General features: G+C 44.5%; 2 protein-coding genes across 3 annotated transcripts; one reads left to right on the top strand and one right to left on the bottom strand.

Moving 5' to 3' along the window:
• Positions 1-129: 129 nt before the first annotated feature.
• poli (polymerase (DNA directed) iota) lies at positions 130-4160 on the bottom strand. Of its 2 annotated transcripts, none has more exons than XM_086112525.1 (10): positions 3994-4160; positions 3793-3918; positions 3414-3578; positions 3105-3242; positions 2752-2994; positions 2451-2629; positions 2303-2394; positions 1736-1869; positions 1253-1476; positions 130-734 (listed from the first exon to the last, which is right to left on the bottom strand). In XM_086112525.1, exons 1-10 carry the CDS (start codon positions 4079-4081, stop codon positions 294-296), a joined length of 1830 nt encoding a protein of 609 aa, XP_085968651.1. In that variant the 5' UTR covers positions 4082-4160; the 3' UTR covers positions 130-293. The 2 variants fall into 2 exon arrangements, with proteins under 2 accessions (XP_085968651.1, XP_085968652.1); XM_086112526.1 differs by having other exon boundaries at positions 2752-2991.
• Positions 4161-4404: 244 nt separating this feature from the next.
• Positions 4405-14321, top strand: LOC147205424 (uncharacterized). Its single transcript, XM_086110860.1, has 17 exons — positions 4405-4645; positions 5195-5721; positions 6227-6751; positions 7541-7648; positions 8543-8816; positions 9130-9434; positions 9711-9854; positions 9937-10051; positions 10131-10199; positions 10275-10415; positions 10497-10610; positions 11061-11134; positions 11210-11314; positions 11651-11766; positions 11825-11963; positions 13525-13645; positions 13798-14321. The coding sequence occupies exons 1-17, from the start codon at positions 4405-4407 to the stop codon at positions 13923-13925; spliced, it is 3246 nt and encodes a 1081-aa protein (XP_085966986.1). The 3' UTR covers positions 13926-14321.
• The last annotated feature ends 4 nt before the right edge of the window (positions 14322-14325 follow it).

The following is a 14325-nucleotide window of genomic DNA, read 5'->3' as shown; positions in this document are numbered from 1 at the left end:
CGATGCCACTACCTTGTGGCATCGTGGTTTCAGGGAACTATGTTGTAGTCAGATGAGGAGCTTCATTTAGACAAACTGAGTGTTTTGTCGCCGTCCTATGACATTATAGTGACAAGGAACTCGTTTGAGGTAAGTTGAGGAGCTTTATTTACACAAAAAAAGTGCTCTGTGGCCATCTGCTGGCATCTATATGCATGTTCAAAACCTTTGGGGGGGGATGGGTGGCAGCGATTCTGTGCAGGTTTTCATGACAGGCCTTAGTCCCTTTTCAGGATACAGCATTTGCATCTTCTTTAAGCGGGTTTAAAATAATCCAACAAACTATTGGCCTGACTTCTCCTTTGGGTGCCTTTCTTCTCTTTGGCTTCTCTCCCGGGCTTCCTGCAAAGGATGGGGATCTTCGGAATTGGCCTGCGTTGCTCCCACTCTCTTATCAGTTCCGTTTGAAGGTTGGCCGGCAACTGGGAAAACACCTGGGGGTCCACATTTGGGGGTAATCGATGCGTCACGGTGATGTCGGCGTCACGACCGTATGAGCATGTGCTACTGCGGGATGCCGTCACCGGCCGGGATGCATCCGCTGGGACAGAAGAAGTGCTCTGTGTGGGTCCGGCCTGGGGCGATGCCGCGTCACGGCCGATCGGGCTCTTTGCGGCGTTCTCCGGCGGGAGTGGTCTCACACTGAGTGCGCACAAACGATCTTCTGCACCATTTACACTCGTAGAGGAGTCAATCTAAAAATAATTCACATTGAAAGATGGAAATATCATATTCATATTTTTCAAATGTTCCCAGTGAATTATTTTCCTTTTTTACATCCATCCATCTTCTGTACCACTTATCCTTACTCGGGTCGCGGATACGCTGGAGCCTGTCATAGGGCGAGATGTGTGTACAACCCGAACGGGTTGCCAAGGCACAAATAGACAAGCAACCATTCACACTTTTTCCAGTAATGAAAAGGGGGAAAAAAAAAAAAAAAGAGTGGTACAAAAAAGGTGTTATACAAATGAAAGCCCTTATTATTATTTAGCAGTTCTCGGAAAACATCTGATTTTGATTCATTAAATTTTTTAGTAAATCATTCTTGGATTTTTTGGGGGGTGGGGAGGGGGGTGCATTGTTCACACCAGTGTTTGTAATTCCTTTTTAGTGATTGTAACTCAAGCCCTCGAGTGCCGCAATCGCCATGAAATATTTTTTTTAGCTTAGTAGAAGTAGTCGTAATGGCAGCAGCAAGGCGGTAACTTACATTTGAGTGTGCTACCGGGCTTTGACATGGGTTCTGAGGGCAGGTGCTGGGTGTGAAGAAGTAAGTGATGGAGCCTCTGATGCTGGCGGCCGGCGCTCGGGTCTGCAGGTTGCTGAAACACACGTTGATGAGGGTGAGGTGGAACGGAGCCGCCGCGTCCACCATTTTGGAGAAGAGCTTCATGGCCAAGGAGAGCAGCTGGGCAGAGGCATCGTCGCTGCTGGCTAAGATGGACATTACCGGAAATGAATGCAATGAAGCAATGACCTCCGCTAAGGCAAATTGGACCAGCACCAAATTGTCCATACAGCCACATTTCCTGTATGACTAGGATTCGTTGGGTAAGCTATTTCCTTCACAAACAATAATAAGGTTTTCGTTTTAGGAGCCATTTGTCTATATTTGCTGTGCTTTGCAGAATTTTGAAGAAGGGTTTTTATGTCCTGAACACTTTGGTGTGACTTCCAAGTTGAACCTTCTTACCTGAGGTTATCTTGTGTCCGACGTGGTTGGGGATGGGACACTGGCGGCTCTCCCGACTGCACCACTTGTTGCTCGCCAAGTATTTACGAACTGAGAGGCGGAAGGTTTGTGGCTGCCTGCCGTCTTTGCGCATCCTGTATTTCACACAAATAGTAAGTTACAAAGTTTCGTGTGTCACCAAGTTTTTGTCCTGAAAGAACATGAAATGAAGGTACTGCTACTACTTTTTTGTTATTTTGTCCAACACATTTGAAAAGCAAACTCATGAAATGCCTTCACAGTCTTGTGACTTAATTGCACACTGCACACCCTGTGCCGAATGTATCAAAGCAGTCCTACACCATAACTAAGCCTCCTCCCCATTTCACAATAGGTAGTGCTCTTTTCTTGGGACACACAACACAGGCACAGGTTGGTACCCTTCTGTTCATGGTGGAAAAACGTTTAAAAGATTGACCTGGCTCTTATTTTTTTCCTGCAAAAACCTGGCATTTGAACAGGGGTGCGTAGACTTTTTATATCCACTGGAGCTGCATCACGCCAGCATCGTAACAGGAAATGACTGACCTCTCCACCAGGCTGCCCAGGAGCTGATGAATCTTGTCCATCACTTCTTTCACGCATGACATTTTCTTGAAGGAGTCTTCATCACTGAGAGACTAAAATCAGGCCATTAACATCGACGGTACACACGAATGACACTTTACGCCATTACCTGCGGCGCACCCGTGGGGTTGACGGGAGAGTCATCCACGCCGAGGGACAAATTTTTTAGATGCGCCGCGCATGGAGAACCCAACTCTCTGATCAACGCAGTCAGAGGGAAGAGCTGCAGGTCGCTGACACTGACCAATCCTAGTGCTTGGAGCCTTTTGGCCGTTTGGTGTCCAATCCCTGAAGTGACATTGACAAACAGTGGTCACAGATTTTTAAACTTAAATGACAAATTTTAAATCTGATGTGTTGTGCCTAATGGATTAACTTTTTTAAAATTTATTTTTACTAACAATACATACCTGGTATTTTACGGAGGCCGCCGAGGCTCCCCATGATGTCATCGACATTTTCTGGCAGCAGTGTGGTTTGCTGGTTGGGTTTAAAGGTTCCCGACACCAGCTTGGCCAAAAGCTTGCTGGTGGCGACACCAGCACAGCTGGTGAGGCCCAGTCGATCGCAAATGGCTTCCCTCAGCTCTGCGGCGACGTGCGACCCTAAGGCCAACTCTGGGTGAAAGCTGGCTTTAATCTCTGCGGCCTCTGCTGTGCATCAAAAACCATCATAATGCAGAAAAAAGGGAAACATATAAATAGTGAATTACAAATAAACTGTGATTACTGGACTTAGTTTCGCAAGTGGTTCTGTGGTTTACCTGAAGTGCTGTAAACGTAGCCTTTAAAAGAGGACACTGGTGTGCATGGCAGCCGTTTTTGTATTATCTCTGTGATGTCCACAAAGTTCTCGTCAAAGCCAAGCCTCTCTACTAATGGACAGAAGGACAGCAGCAGGTCTTGTATGAAGGCGAAGAAATGGGAAAAGCAAGAAGAGAAACATTAACAGGCACTGATAAACAAAGGGCTTATAAATTCATCTCAAGTATAATGATAAAAACAACCTAATCAAGTTCTGCACTGCACACAAAGCTCCGATATCATCCAAGTGCTGTGGCTGTACGGCCTACCTGTCACTTGATAGGACATTTCTCTGTAGTGGGTCAGGTCCTCTCCTTTCACCAGCACTAGCTGAGGACATTTCTGTTTGGCGTCGGTGACGGACATGAGCTTGGTGACACCCTGCTGTCTCGCCACATAGTTGCATGTGACTACGATGTACTTCTGCTGGATACCTGATGGGATCACAAACATAGTAAGGGGACTTTTTGTTTAACCCTCTGGAGTGCTTGTGTGAGAAATGTAAAATTACGCACACAAAAAAAAAATCTTTCGTGAACTGCCGAGTTCCCAAAATGTGTCAGAGAGCAATCCCTTCTGCATTTCGATTAATTTACATAAGCGGAGCGTCTTCACCAAATTTTTTTAATCGAGTCATCTTGGGGTTACCTAGAGGAACGTCTCTCAATGCTGGGTTTCGGATCATTTCCACCTGGGCATAGAAGCAATCCAGGTCAAAATGCAAAATGACCCTGTGTGCAGGTGTTGGCCTCTTACTGAGGCTCGGTCCTGAAACTGACAGAAAATATCAGAGACACTTTAAGCACGTTTGTATGGAAACTACTGTAGTTTTCGTTGGTGTGACGTTACCAGAAACTCGACAGGTTAGGTGCGAATCCGTCAAATGTTGCTTCCAGTCGGTTTCATCCACTTCCATCTCGTCCTCGCTGTTTTCCATTGCAAAATTGTGAATTGTCTGTGTAAAAGTTGAAAATAGAGGTCGATGTTTTTACTCACTGATAGCAGGAGAAAGTGACATACCACAAAGAAAGAAACCAATGGCGCGCTGAAAAACAGCGCCATCTTTCGCCAGGATGACTTTGCTACAAAGTAATTGGGAAAAAAAAATACCTGACACTTGATGGTGATAAAATTGAAACACTGTTTCAGAAACAGTGTGCCAGGACGCAAAATACACCAACAGGAAAGCTTTTTAATAACACCATATTAACTTTAAAAACATTTTAAACCGACGCCCAACGCGTCTCGACTTCCATATAAATGAGATTGGGCGGTAACCGGGCCTTTGACAGTGTGATCCACAACCACCCGGCCGAGTGGTCGGGTCGAGCAGCGATGTTCCAGTCGTCTGGCCTCTTCGCCCGGGTGCCCTGCCCTTTCCCCAGGCGCTCCTGCAAACGCCCCCATTGCTGGTACAAACATCCTGAGGACGGGGGACGTTTGTTTGGTTACTCCTCGCCGTCGTCGTCATGGTTGTCATTAACGCCTATAGACCTAACAGGTGAGCAGCGAGAGCGCGTTCACGTTAGCTCGAGGCGCCATTTTGTTTCCAATAGACGCGGGGATTAAAAACGCATAAAAATAAGAAAAACAGTTGGCCGTTTAATTTTAAAATTTAGATTTTAGAACTTGCTGGAGAAGAAACGGGAGTTGAGTAATTGAATTGGTTATGAAGGTTGGGTTGGGTTTCGTTGAAGTGTTGTTATTTCTCAAGACCAAATGTCTTTGGTTTCGGGAATTTTGTAATTACTTAAAAGTTAATTGGTAATGTTTTCGCAATTCAACGATTTAAAAAAAGTCACAAAAGACTATGGGGTGAAGCTGTTATTGTAAAACTGCACACAAAACAAAAGACTGAGATTTAAACAAAAATGTTCAACCAAACCGTATAATTTTCTTTATCTTCAAAAAGATCCTATTTAAACACACCCATTGAAGAGCCCTGCTCACGAACCTATTATCTTTAATTACTTTTGTTTTTAACCAAAGGATCTGTAGTTGTACTGAACAGTGTGATTATGTTTACCCGTCTCTGATTGCTATGCTGCAGGTGCCCAAGATGGCATTCAGTCCACCTTGTGTACGCCACAAGTTGTAGACTATGCCGAGTCCTTCCAAGAGCTGGAACACATCAACAAGAAGATCGAAACGGCTAAGTATGAAGTCGAGAAGGAGCAGAGGAAGCTGTCATGCTACCGTGCAGCAGAAGGTGAAAATACAAATGGCTGTTGGTATATACGCCCCAATAGTATCAAAGCACCCACCCAATCGAGGAAGTACGTGCTTGACAATTCCAAGCCAAGGACCGACTTGGAATACGATCCCATGTCCAACTTCACTGCCGAATTCAGGTCATACAAGTCGTCTAGTCTGGCGCTGAAAGGGAAAGAGGTGCACCAAGTTGATGTAAAAAAGCCAGTCAGCCATCACGTGGCGCCGTATTGCTCTCCATCCTCTGAGATGCAAGATGACGCCTACGATGATGACGTCCTGATAATTGACATACCAGACTCACCTAACAGGAAGGTGGCTCAAGCTCACTGTGATCTTGATGCTGTCGGCACGCCAGTGCAGGAGGTTGGTATCATTATTGCAGACCATATACTGTATATATATTTTTTTCAGATACCTACCCGACCTACAGTACCCACACACACTCATTATTAGTAGCAATGTGACAGGAGTTCCCAAAATAATAAAGAAAATTGTCAAAATGCAAAGTGTGGTTGGATAAGACGCTTTAACCTGAGTACAAGGGAACAAGAATTTTGAAAATCTGATAAAGCCTAATGGAAAAATTCAGCTTTGTGCGCATGTTTTTTGAGGAATGTTTGTGAATGGTATCGCCTAAAAAATCGGGTTAAAAATACCTTCAAACTGAAGTAAAATGGTTCAACTTAATTTCTTAACATTATCTTGGATTGTTTTGTTTCATCTTCCACTCCCAAATAGGACAGGCCCCTTTTTTAAATAAACACCTGGGTTATCCTTAAATAGACTTCATCTTTAAATATGTTGTTCTTTTACACGTTTATTTAAAAGCTCTTAAATACTCTTATGTTTAACATCCTCTGTCCTGCAGAATGCCCGGAACAAAGATCGCAAAGCATCTGCTTCAAGTGTGGTTGAGCTGACCGAGTGTGTGGAAGACTTCAACAGCAAAAGTCCCGATCACAACTCTAGTTGTTTTCAGTCCACTGAAGTTGAACCAGATCACATTTCGGACGAGGACAACGAGACGGTTTGCGTTGAGGTCCCAAAGTGCTTGGAGGCGAAGCGACACACCGCAGAGCGCCAGCTACCCAAGAAGACAGAAGAACGTCAGGAATCAATCTGTACTTTACCAAACAGCCACCTGGAGTCAGCAGAGGCCTCCCTGGGCAGCAGCCAGCTTTCGATCGAAATCCTCTCATCTCCCGAAGAGAGTTTTTCTTTGAAAGCAGCCAGTGATGCGGTCATCGTCATCAATTCCAGCTCAGACGAAGATGAAGAAGAGATGGATGTGGAACTGTCTGACAGCGACCCTGTGGCAGAGTGTTACCGCATCTTCATGGAGGCAAAAAACCAGGAAGATGGCGGTGGTGATCAGGAGCAGCCAGAGGTGCCTGTAGGTTTGTTTCCAAATTGCTTGAAAAGAGTGAAGTGCTTACTTGTAAAATAAATATTCACATTTGCAGTTATTTTCACTGTTTAGCTTGCCGATATATGCAGAAATTAGTCCTGGTTTAAATTCACATTTTATTGGGCGTGTTTTGACAACATACTGTAGGTTGTTGTGCTTAGTTGCTAAAAATGTCAAGCTGAAGTTTAGGCCGGTTTATTGTCAGCAAATTTCGTGTTTCGCTTGACAGTTTCTTCACAAAACAAATTGGACCCCTCAGTACAGTAGTTCTCGTCTTATTTCGGGAAGAATTAAGCACCATTTCACACTTGAGGGGCAAATTGTGACCATTGAGAGAGCATGGCTGTTGCAGGCGACAACATAGATCTGGTTTCCTTCAGAGGGCCATTACGACTGTTAACCCCTCTTCTTCTTCTCCTTTCGGCTTGTCTCTTTTCAGGGGTTGCCACAGAGAGCCATTAATTTCCATCTTTCCCTATTCTCTGCATCCTCTACTCTGACTCCAACTACCTGCATGTCTTCCCTCACGGCATCCACGAATCTCCACTTTGGCCTTCCTCTCTGTCTCCTACCTGGTAGCTCCATCTCTAACATTCTCCTACCACTGTATCCACCATCTCTCCTCTGTACATGTCCAAACCATCTCAGTCTGGCCTCTCTAACTTTTTCTGTATGACTGTTAACCCCAATAGATGTTAAAGTAGCTGCCTTCCACAATAAAATCTCCAACTCAAGAGTAATACTAAATCCTGTTGTTGTTGCTGCTGCTGCAAGATGGAACCGAAGCATGTGGAGAAACCCAACCAACCTGTCATTCCAGCCATTAAACCCCAAGAACTGCCAGCGAAGAGGAGGATCGCGCATGAATCCAAAGATGCAGAGGTTTTACAGTATACATGCTCACCTATTCATGTTTTGTGCAAAGCTCTGTCTAAATGGGGAAGGTTGTGGGATCAAGCAAGTATGTGATGCATTTCTATGGAGTGAGAAGCTTTGTGTGTCATGTAGGAGTTTAGCCTGGGCTTCTTGGCATTTGCACTTAGGGTATTTGAACGTGTATTTTTTTGTCGAAAATAATCCATCCTTTTCAGTCAGGTACTGATTAAACAACTCGATTCTACAGGTGTACCTTTACATTGCTTACAACAAAAGGCCAATGTAAAATGTGCCGTTTTATTGTGCACTGCACAGTAAAACGTCATATTTTTAAGTGGCTCTTTTATTTGTGGCAATTATCGGCACACCTGTGCAATAGAGGCGTCACTGGGAGAATGGTTGTCCCACTAGATACTGCCAGCCATCTGATATAGCCTGCATATATTAGTTCTTTAAAACTCATCAAATACTTGTTTTTAACACATTTCAGCACAGGAAAATGAAATGACAAAAAATCCCCCCCACCCCCCTGAAAAAAAATCAGTTTCCCCCCCCCGCTCTCTAAATTTAAATGCTAATCAACAGTCTTGTAAAACAGTCAAATATGCAATGAATTGCGTATTATCAATGTCTTTGTTACAAGCAAAACAAGTTATAGTATTTTATTAATTATATTGTAAAATGTTAATCGGCTAGCAGATTTACATTTGCCAAATATCTGGATCAGCACCACCTTTAAAAAAAAGCATATTGGTCAGGTCCCTGTTCAAACGTTCAATACTGTATAGGCAATTGTCAACTACCCCCTCACCCCTTGTCTTCCACTTAATTTCATCAACTGTGACAGGGCCCGGACCCCATATTTGTACTAAAGATGAAGTCATTTGTCGATTTTGACAGGTTGCAGCAGTAAAAAGGAGGCCGCAGATTCAGGTGCTGGTTCCGCTCCAAGGAGCAGTGAAAGCATCCCCAGCCTCTCGGCTTGTTGGCGGTGTGCACAAGATTCAGCAGGTCCAGCAGAAGGCGGCCATTTTGACAGCTGCCCTGAAAGGAGGCCAAGCGTTGCTTTCGTCCGTCGGGCAAAGGAAGCCCATGCCTGCTCCTCCTTCAGTGCCTCATCCTTCAACTCCTCCTGCAGCGACGGTCAACACTTCACCTGCTCATCAACAGAAAGGTCAATATAACATTCACCGATGGTTACTATGCTTGATAGTGCAAAGAACCTTTGCTTGTCAAAATAGACGACATCCCAAATTCATTTTGTTCATACGAAAAATTGCTATCAATGATTGTACTGTGTAAAAACAACAATTTTTTAAAAAACTGCGATATTTGCTACGCACAGACCCTGCGGGCATAAAATGACTCTTGTACTTAAGTATTTAAAAAAAATAAAATGAAATACATTTCCAAATCTAAAATATCACAGAAAAAAAATCTGACTAAATGTACAGTTCCAGACCAAATTTCACCTTCTATCTCGTCAGTGTGTGCCAAATACATACGTGTGGGCTCCGCCATCCTCAACGTGGACAACAACTTGCGCCTGATCCTCCCTCCGGGCACACTGCCTCCCAACTCCACATCCAGCGAGGTAACCCAGGTCTTTACCCCCATCACTCAAGTGTGCCTGGGCCCTATCACTTGCAAAACGCTGAGCGTCCCAGCACAGACGTATCGCTCCACTGCGCCTCTACTCATTCCCGCCGCCGCACGAAGACCCTCCCAGTCCTACTCTGCAGTGTCTGTTCCCACCGCCACCAGTAAAACGCCCAGCCAAGCCGCTATGAAGGTATGCGCTGTTAGGAAGTAACGGAATACAAATGCATTGTAACTGTACTTTACATTTTTCTGTTATCTGTTAATTGGGTATTTACTTTTTTTTGGGGGGGGGGAGTTAAACTGTTACTTCCGCTATTTAAAAACTGACATCTGCACTTTTAGGGACCACTATACACAGTTTGTGCGCTGTAGCCGCGTCCAGAAGTATGAATGGGAAAGCGCAGTTGAAACGTTGCCACTGAAAACGTCGCCACTGAAAACGTCAATTGTATTTTGCTGTGAAAAGCCAGGAGCCACCAAACGAAAAGCGAAGCAGCAGAGCGAGGCTGCCAAAGAGAAAGTGCCCCATGACATCCGACAGCGCTATGTCACCCAGTTCACGGAGGCGTTCCTCGATACGTCCGCCGATATCGATGAGGCCTTCAAAAAGGTGATCGTCTCTCGCTGGGAATGTTGACACTCCATGACGTAGTGCCCGGCGTGATAGTCGTTTGTCCCGTTATGGTCGACAGGCCCTAGCTGAGGAGAAAACTGTGTACAATCGCAGTGTCAACAAGCTGAAGTATCTTAGCATTGCTGTGAATGCACTGAAGAGGTTAAAAAAGCAGAATCCTGTCACTTCCAGTGGTGAGGAACACCTGCAAGTGTATTCATAAACCGTCAAGATTGCATTTCTTGATGGCCTTTTTTGCCCCCTCTGACTTAGATGAGAAAGCCAATGGGAGAAATCCTAAAGGAAATATTCCACTAAACCGGAAGCAGCTCAAAGGAAATGGTGCATGTCACTCTATGCTGCAAATTATTTCCCACAGTACTGCTGTAGTACAATAAATTATTCTTTCCCATGCAGATGACGCTTCCTTGTATGAGATTTTAAGGGATTACATTCTAAGTGAGGAGCAGCTGATTGAGAGTAACTATCCTGTCGAACACCCTGAGAAACCCGGCTGCGCTGTCCTTTTCGCCAACAATAAGAAGGGCGGCAACGACCGTAAGCTCCCAGACATGTACTGACAGTTGTCGTCACCAGAGGGCGCACTTTAGTTGCATTGCACTGCTTGTCTCCGAATAGCCCTGAAGAGGATTTGCTGTCGGTGCGGAGCCACATACTCTGTGAACAAAGCGGGCAAGCACACCCGAACGGAAGAGTGCACCTATCACTATGGGAAAGGAGTGGAGAACCGAGGTACACGAGTAATATGGTTGTCAAACTGGGCTCTGCGAGCCATGACTTGGTCGGCTCAATAAATTATCATGTCGTATTTGTCGAGATGAGTCACTTGCACATGGAGACGGCCAATTAAACAAACATAAATCAAGTTTACAGCTTTCTTATTTTTCCTTTAAAAAAATGCAGCTATGCTCAGATTACAACTTTTTTTTTCATTTGAAAATAGGAATTTTATTATTGAAATAATGGAATTTAAAAATTGGAAAACAATTATCTGGACACTGCGACGTTCCTCTCATGTAGTCCACTTTTAAGTTCCCCTGGCATTTAGGGGTCCACAGTTTTGTAGTATTCGAGTTATGATTATTTCCTTGGAAGATGTTCTAGCCTGTAAAGGGTCCTTTTGATGCAAGAAGTTTGCACACCTTTTATAAAGTATCTTGTTGCTGTGTGTACCCACCACAGTGCCAGGCGGGGTGGAGACTCGCTATAGCTGCTGTCAGGGCGTCATGGGAGCACCCGGTTGCCAAATTTTTAAGGTGAGACCCAGGTTGACACAAGACTTGGCGGCCCATTTTTATGAATCTCTCTCTTAATCTGCTCATCTGCTACAGTTGCATGTGCACGATTCCCTTGCCATGGATGGATTCGTATCAACCATCCCCAGATGTCCTGCAGATAGCAGCTGCCCTGGAGTCTACGCGTTGGACTGTGAAATGGTGACTTTGTTCACTTCAATTCTTTACTCAAGTATGAAAAAGGCGAAGCATTTTTTAAAATCACAGTGAAGAACTAAAGACTGTACTTTATGTACTGGGACCAAATGTTTTCTCGGAGTATGCTTCAATGTTCTGTATTTATAAGTTTGCAAAATAGATGCATGTTTATGTAATTATAGATTTTTAGCAAGAATATCAATTCCTCATGCTAGAACTTGCACCCCATTACTACCCGATTATAGTCGATGAAATAGCATCATGCTCATGTGAATCTCTGAGCAGCTTGAAAGAAAAAAAAAAACATGTCAGCAGTTCAAAATCCCTTTGTGTTGTCAGTGTTACACTATTCACGGTTTGGAGCTGTCGCGAGTGACAGTGGTGGACTCGAGCCTCCGAGTGGTATTCGACACATTTGTCAAGCCACACAATGAGGTCATCGACTACAACACCAGGTAACGAGGTCATAATGGAAAAAGCTCCAGGAGCCTGTTGACGTGGCACCTTGTGCAGGTTTTCGGGCATCAGTGAGGAGGACGTGAAGGCCAACCACGTGTCTCTGGCGGAGGTGCAGAAGACCTTAATGAGCTTCATTAGTGCTGACACCATTCTGATTGGCCATGGTCTCGAGACAGATTTCTGTGCCCTCAAGGTGACACTCTGACAATTTTATTTTATTTATGGAAGAGCATTTAATTGTCCTGCTTGTATATATGTTGTTGCCATAGGGAGATGAACATTTGCAGGAATATCTTTTTTTCTGAAAAGTAATCGAAATTGGATTAATTCTTCTTATGCTGCTTGAGCAATTTTTTTTCTGCCACCCCGCAGACCAGTTCAGTACGCACCTTAAATTTGAGGATTGATTTATACAAGACCCTAGTGTATAGCTACAAGTTCCCCCATGTTGTGCCTTAAATTGGGTTTGCAAGAAACCTTTGCTCCTGAGGGGGGAGAAAACCAGCTCAGCAGAGATATAATGCATGACTGACGAGGTGGCAAGTATTTCTCGTGCACTCCCATGCACACTTCCCGCGGCCTCCATCGTTGACCTCAGCTGCTCTGTTGTACATTTAAAAAAAAAAGTCTCAAACTGCTCACATTAGTGTTATGGTAACACTACTAAGAACAAGCCATGCTACCAACGTAGCAGCTTTGACTCATCTTGAAGCCGTGGATCTGTGCCTGCAAGTGCAGGAAAAATGATCTGGTCGTTTTTCTTTGGATTCTTGCAAATCAAATTGGAGGCACTAGATGGGGCCAGAGAGGGCTCTCTCCACCAGCCCCTTCTGCCCCTGCCAATGGTCAGCAACTGCCATTATTTGAGGAAATATGGTCTGTGAAGATTAGTAATTGTTGTGATTTCTCTTCAGTGTTGCCAAAGATGAGAAGGAAACGTGCGCTAAACCAAGCCACGTTAGCCTCTTAGGACGTGTGTCCACCCAGTGCTACCATCCAATTAATCTCCTCAAGTGAGGAATGTGGGGATGATGATGCCCCGGGGGCTGTGAAAAGGGAGGATGTCCAGTATCTGCTGTTTTTTGTTACAAGAACTTTGACAAGGATAATCTTTGGTAGCATTCAGAGGCAGCAAATGAGGCCCAAAATCATTTCCATTCATTCTCATCATACACTGGTCTCAAAACGTTGGCGATATTTGGCTTTGTTCACTTTTTTAGTACAATTTGGACTGTCTTGCTGTTATCTAACAAGGACTTCTGTGACAAAAATCAGCCAGGAATGCCCCGCACGATTTCCTGCTTCCATTAGATTTGGGTTTTAAAAGGTGCTCTTTGTCATGCTCTTCACGTTTTGGCGTCATCAGACCAAGATTAAACATTACCTCACCATTGAGAGGCTGATGGTGTCACTGTACCATCAGCAGGCTGCAACAGAGTTACTGGAGGAGTCACAGAAAGGCATGGAAGTGGACGTTCTTGAAAATGTGAATGCATGTTGTCAATTTTGCCATGCAGCTCCTTGTCGGAGAACAGCAAGTTGTACCAAAAATACTGAAACGTTGGATGTGCATATAAAATTCTAAGAGGGTTCACTTGTAATGCAAAGGTCATTTTGCATTTTAGGTTCATCCTGACATTTCACCCGGAAACGGAATAGCATTAAGTTTTTGTGAATATGAATTGCTGCTGTCATCGCCGCCGCCCCCAGTGATGGACGCTACAGGACGGTCTGTTTCTCTCTCCCACTTGTAGTTGCTCCACCGCACGGTGGTGGACACGGCAGCGGTCTTCCCCCACCGCCTGGGCCCCCCTCACAGACTGAGCCTCAGCAGCCTCACAGCAGAACACCTGACCAGGATCATCCAAGAGAGCGGTGGGTCTCTCTTGGATAATCCGTAGCCCATTATCTCATTTTTAATAAATGAGTCGTTTGGTGTGTAGAGTGAGATTGGTGACAAAATGGCATACTGTGTCAGTCTAAAACACCACCACCCCATCTCCCCCCCCTACCCCCTTTCCTCCCAGTGTGTGGCCACGACACGGCAGAAGATGCCGCTGCCTGCATGGAGCTCATGTTGCTGAAGGACAAAGATGGCAAAATGAAAAGAAATGATGGCAAAAACACATCACACCCCACCCCAAAATGCACTTAGTTTGAAAAAGGAAACCATTATCTAGCATGTTGCTAAATGAGTAATGCTACCGAACTTTATTTTGTTAATTTTGATATTGTGTTTATAAACTAATGTAAATGCACTTAACTATGGGTTAAGGCATGCCTGAGGTGGGTGGGGTGGGGGTGGTTTGTTATTGTGATATACAGTAATTGATTAAGTAAAAAAACTAACAAAAACGTTTTTTGTTGTCATTATGAGTCAGCCAATGAGCTGCCAACCTTTAATGAGCTCAGGTGGTGGAAATGTACATGGCTGTGAGGCTTGTGATTGGTTAGCCATTCTGCATCTCAGGTCGGTGTATTTTGATTTTAATCATTTTCAAGTTCGTGTTACAATTCATTTCTCTTTGGTCCACACGTTGGTCACTTCACAACAT

Source organism: Hippocampus guttulatus, chromosome 5, assembly GCF_054856545.1.
Source record: "Hippocampus guttulatus isolate MCC_2025c chromosome 5, RoL_Hgut_1.0, whole genome shotgun sequence".
Classification (NCBI taxonomy): domain Eukaryota; kingdom Metazoa; phylum Chordata; class Actinopteri; order Syngnathiformes; family Syngnathidae; genus Hippocampus; species Hippocampus guttulatus.
This window is presented reverse-complemented; position numbering and strand designations above follow the sequence as displayed.

Coding starts and splice junctions, on each gene's coding strand:
- poli (XM_086112525.1), bottom strand. CDS start 4,081: ATGGAAAACAGCGAGGACGAGATGGAAGTGGATGAAACCGACTGGAAG. Junction 2,395..2,450: donor ACCCCACGGGTGCGCCGCAG/GTAATGGCGTAA, acceptor GCCTGATTTTAG/TCTCTCAGTGATGAAGACTC. Junction 1,477..1,735: donor CGGACACAAGATAACCTCAG/GTAAGAAGGTTC, acceptor TGTCCATCTTAG/CCAGCAGCGACGATGCCTCT.
- LOC147205424 (XM_086110860.1), top strand. CDS start 4,405: ATGAGATTGGGCGGTAACCGGGCCTTTGACAGTGTGATCCACAACCAC. Junction 10,416..10,496: donor TAAGAAGGGCGGCAACGACC/GTAAGCTCCCAG, acceptor GTCTCCGAATAG/CCCTGAAGAGGATTTGCTGT. Junction 11,767..11,824: donor GTCATCGACTACAACACCAG/GTAACGAGGTCA, acceptor CACCTTGTGCAG/GTTTTCGGGCATCAGTGAGG.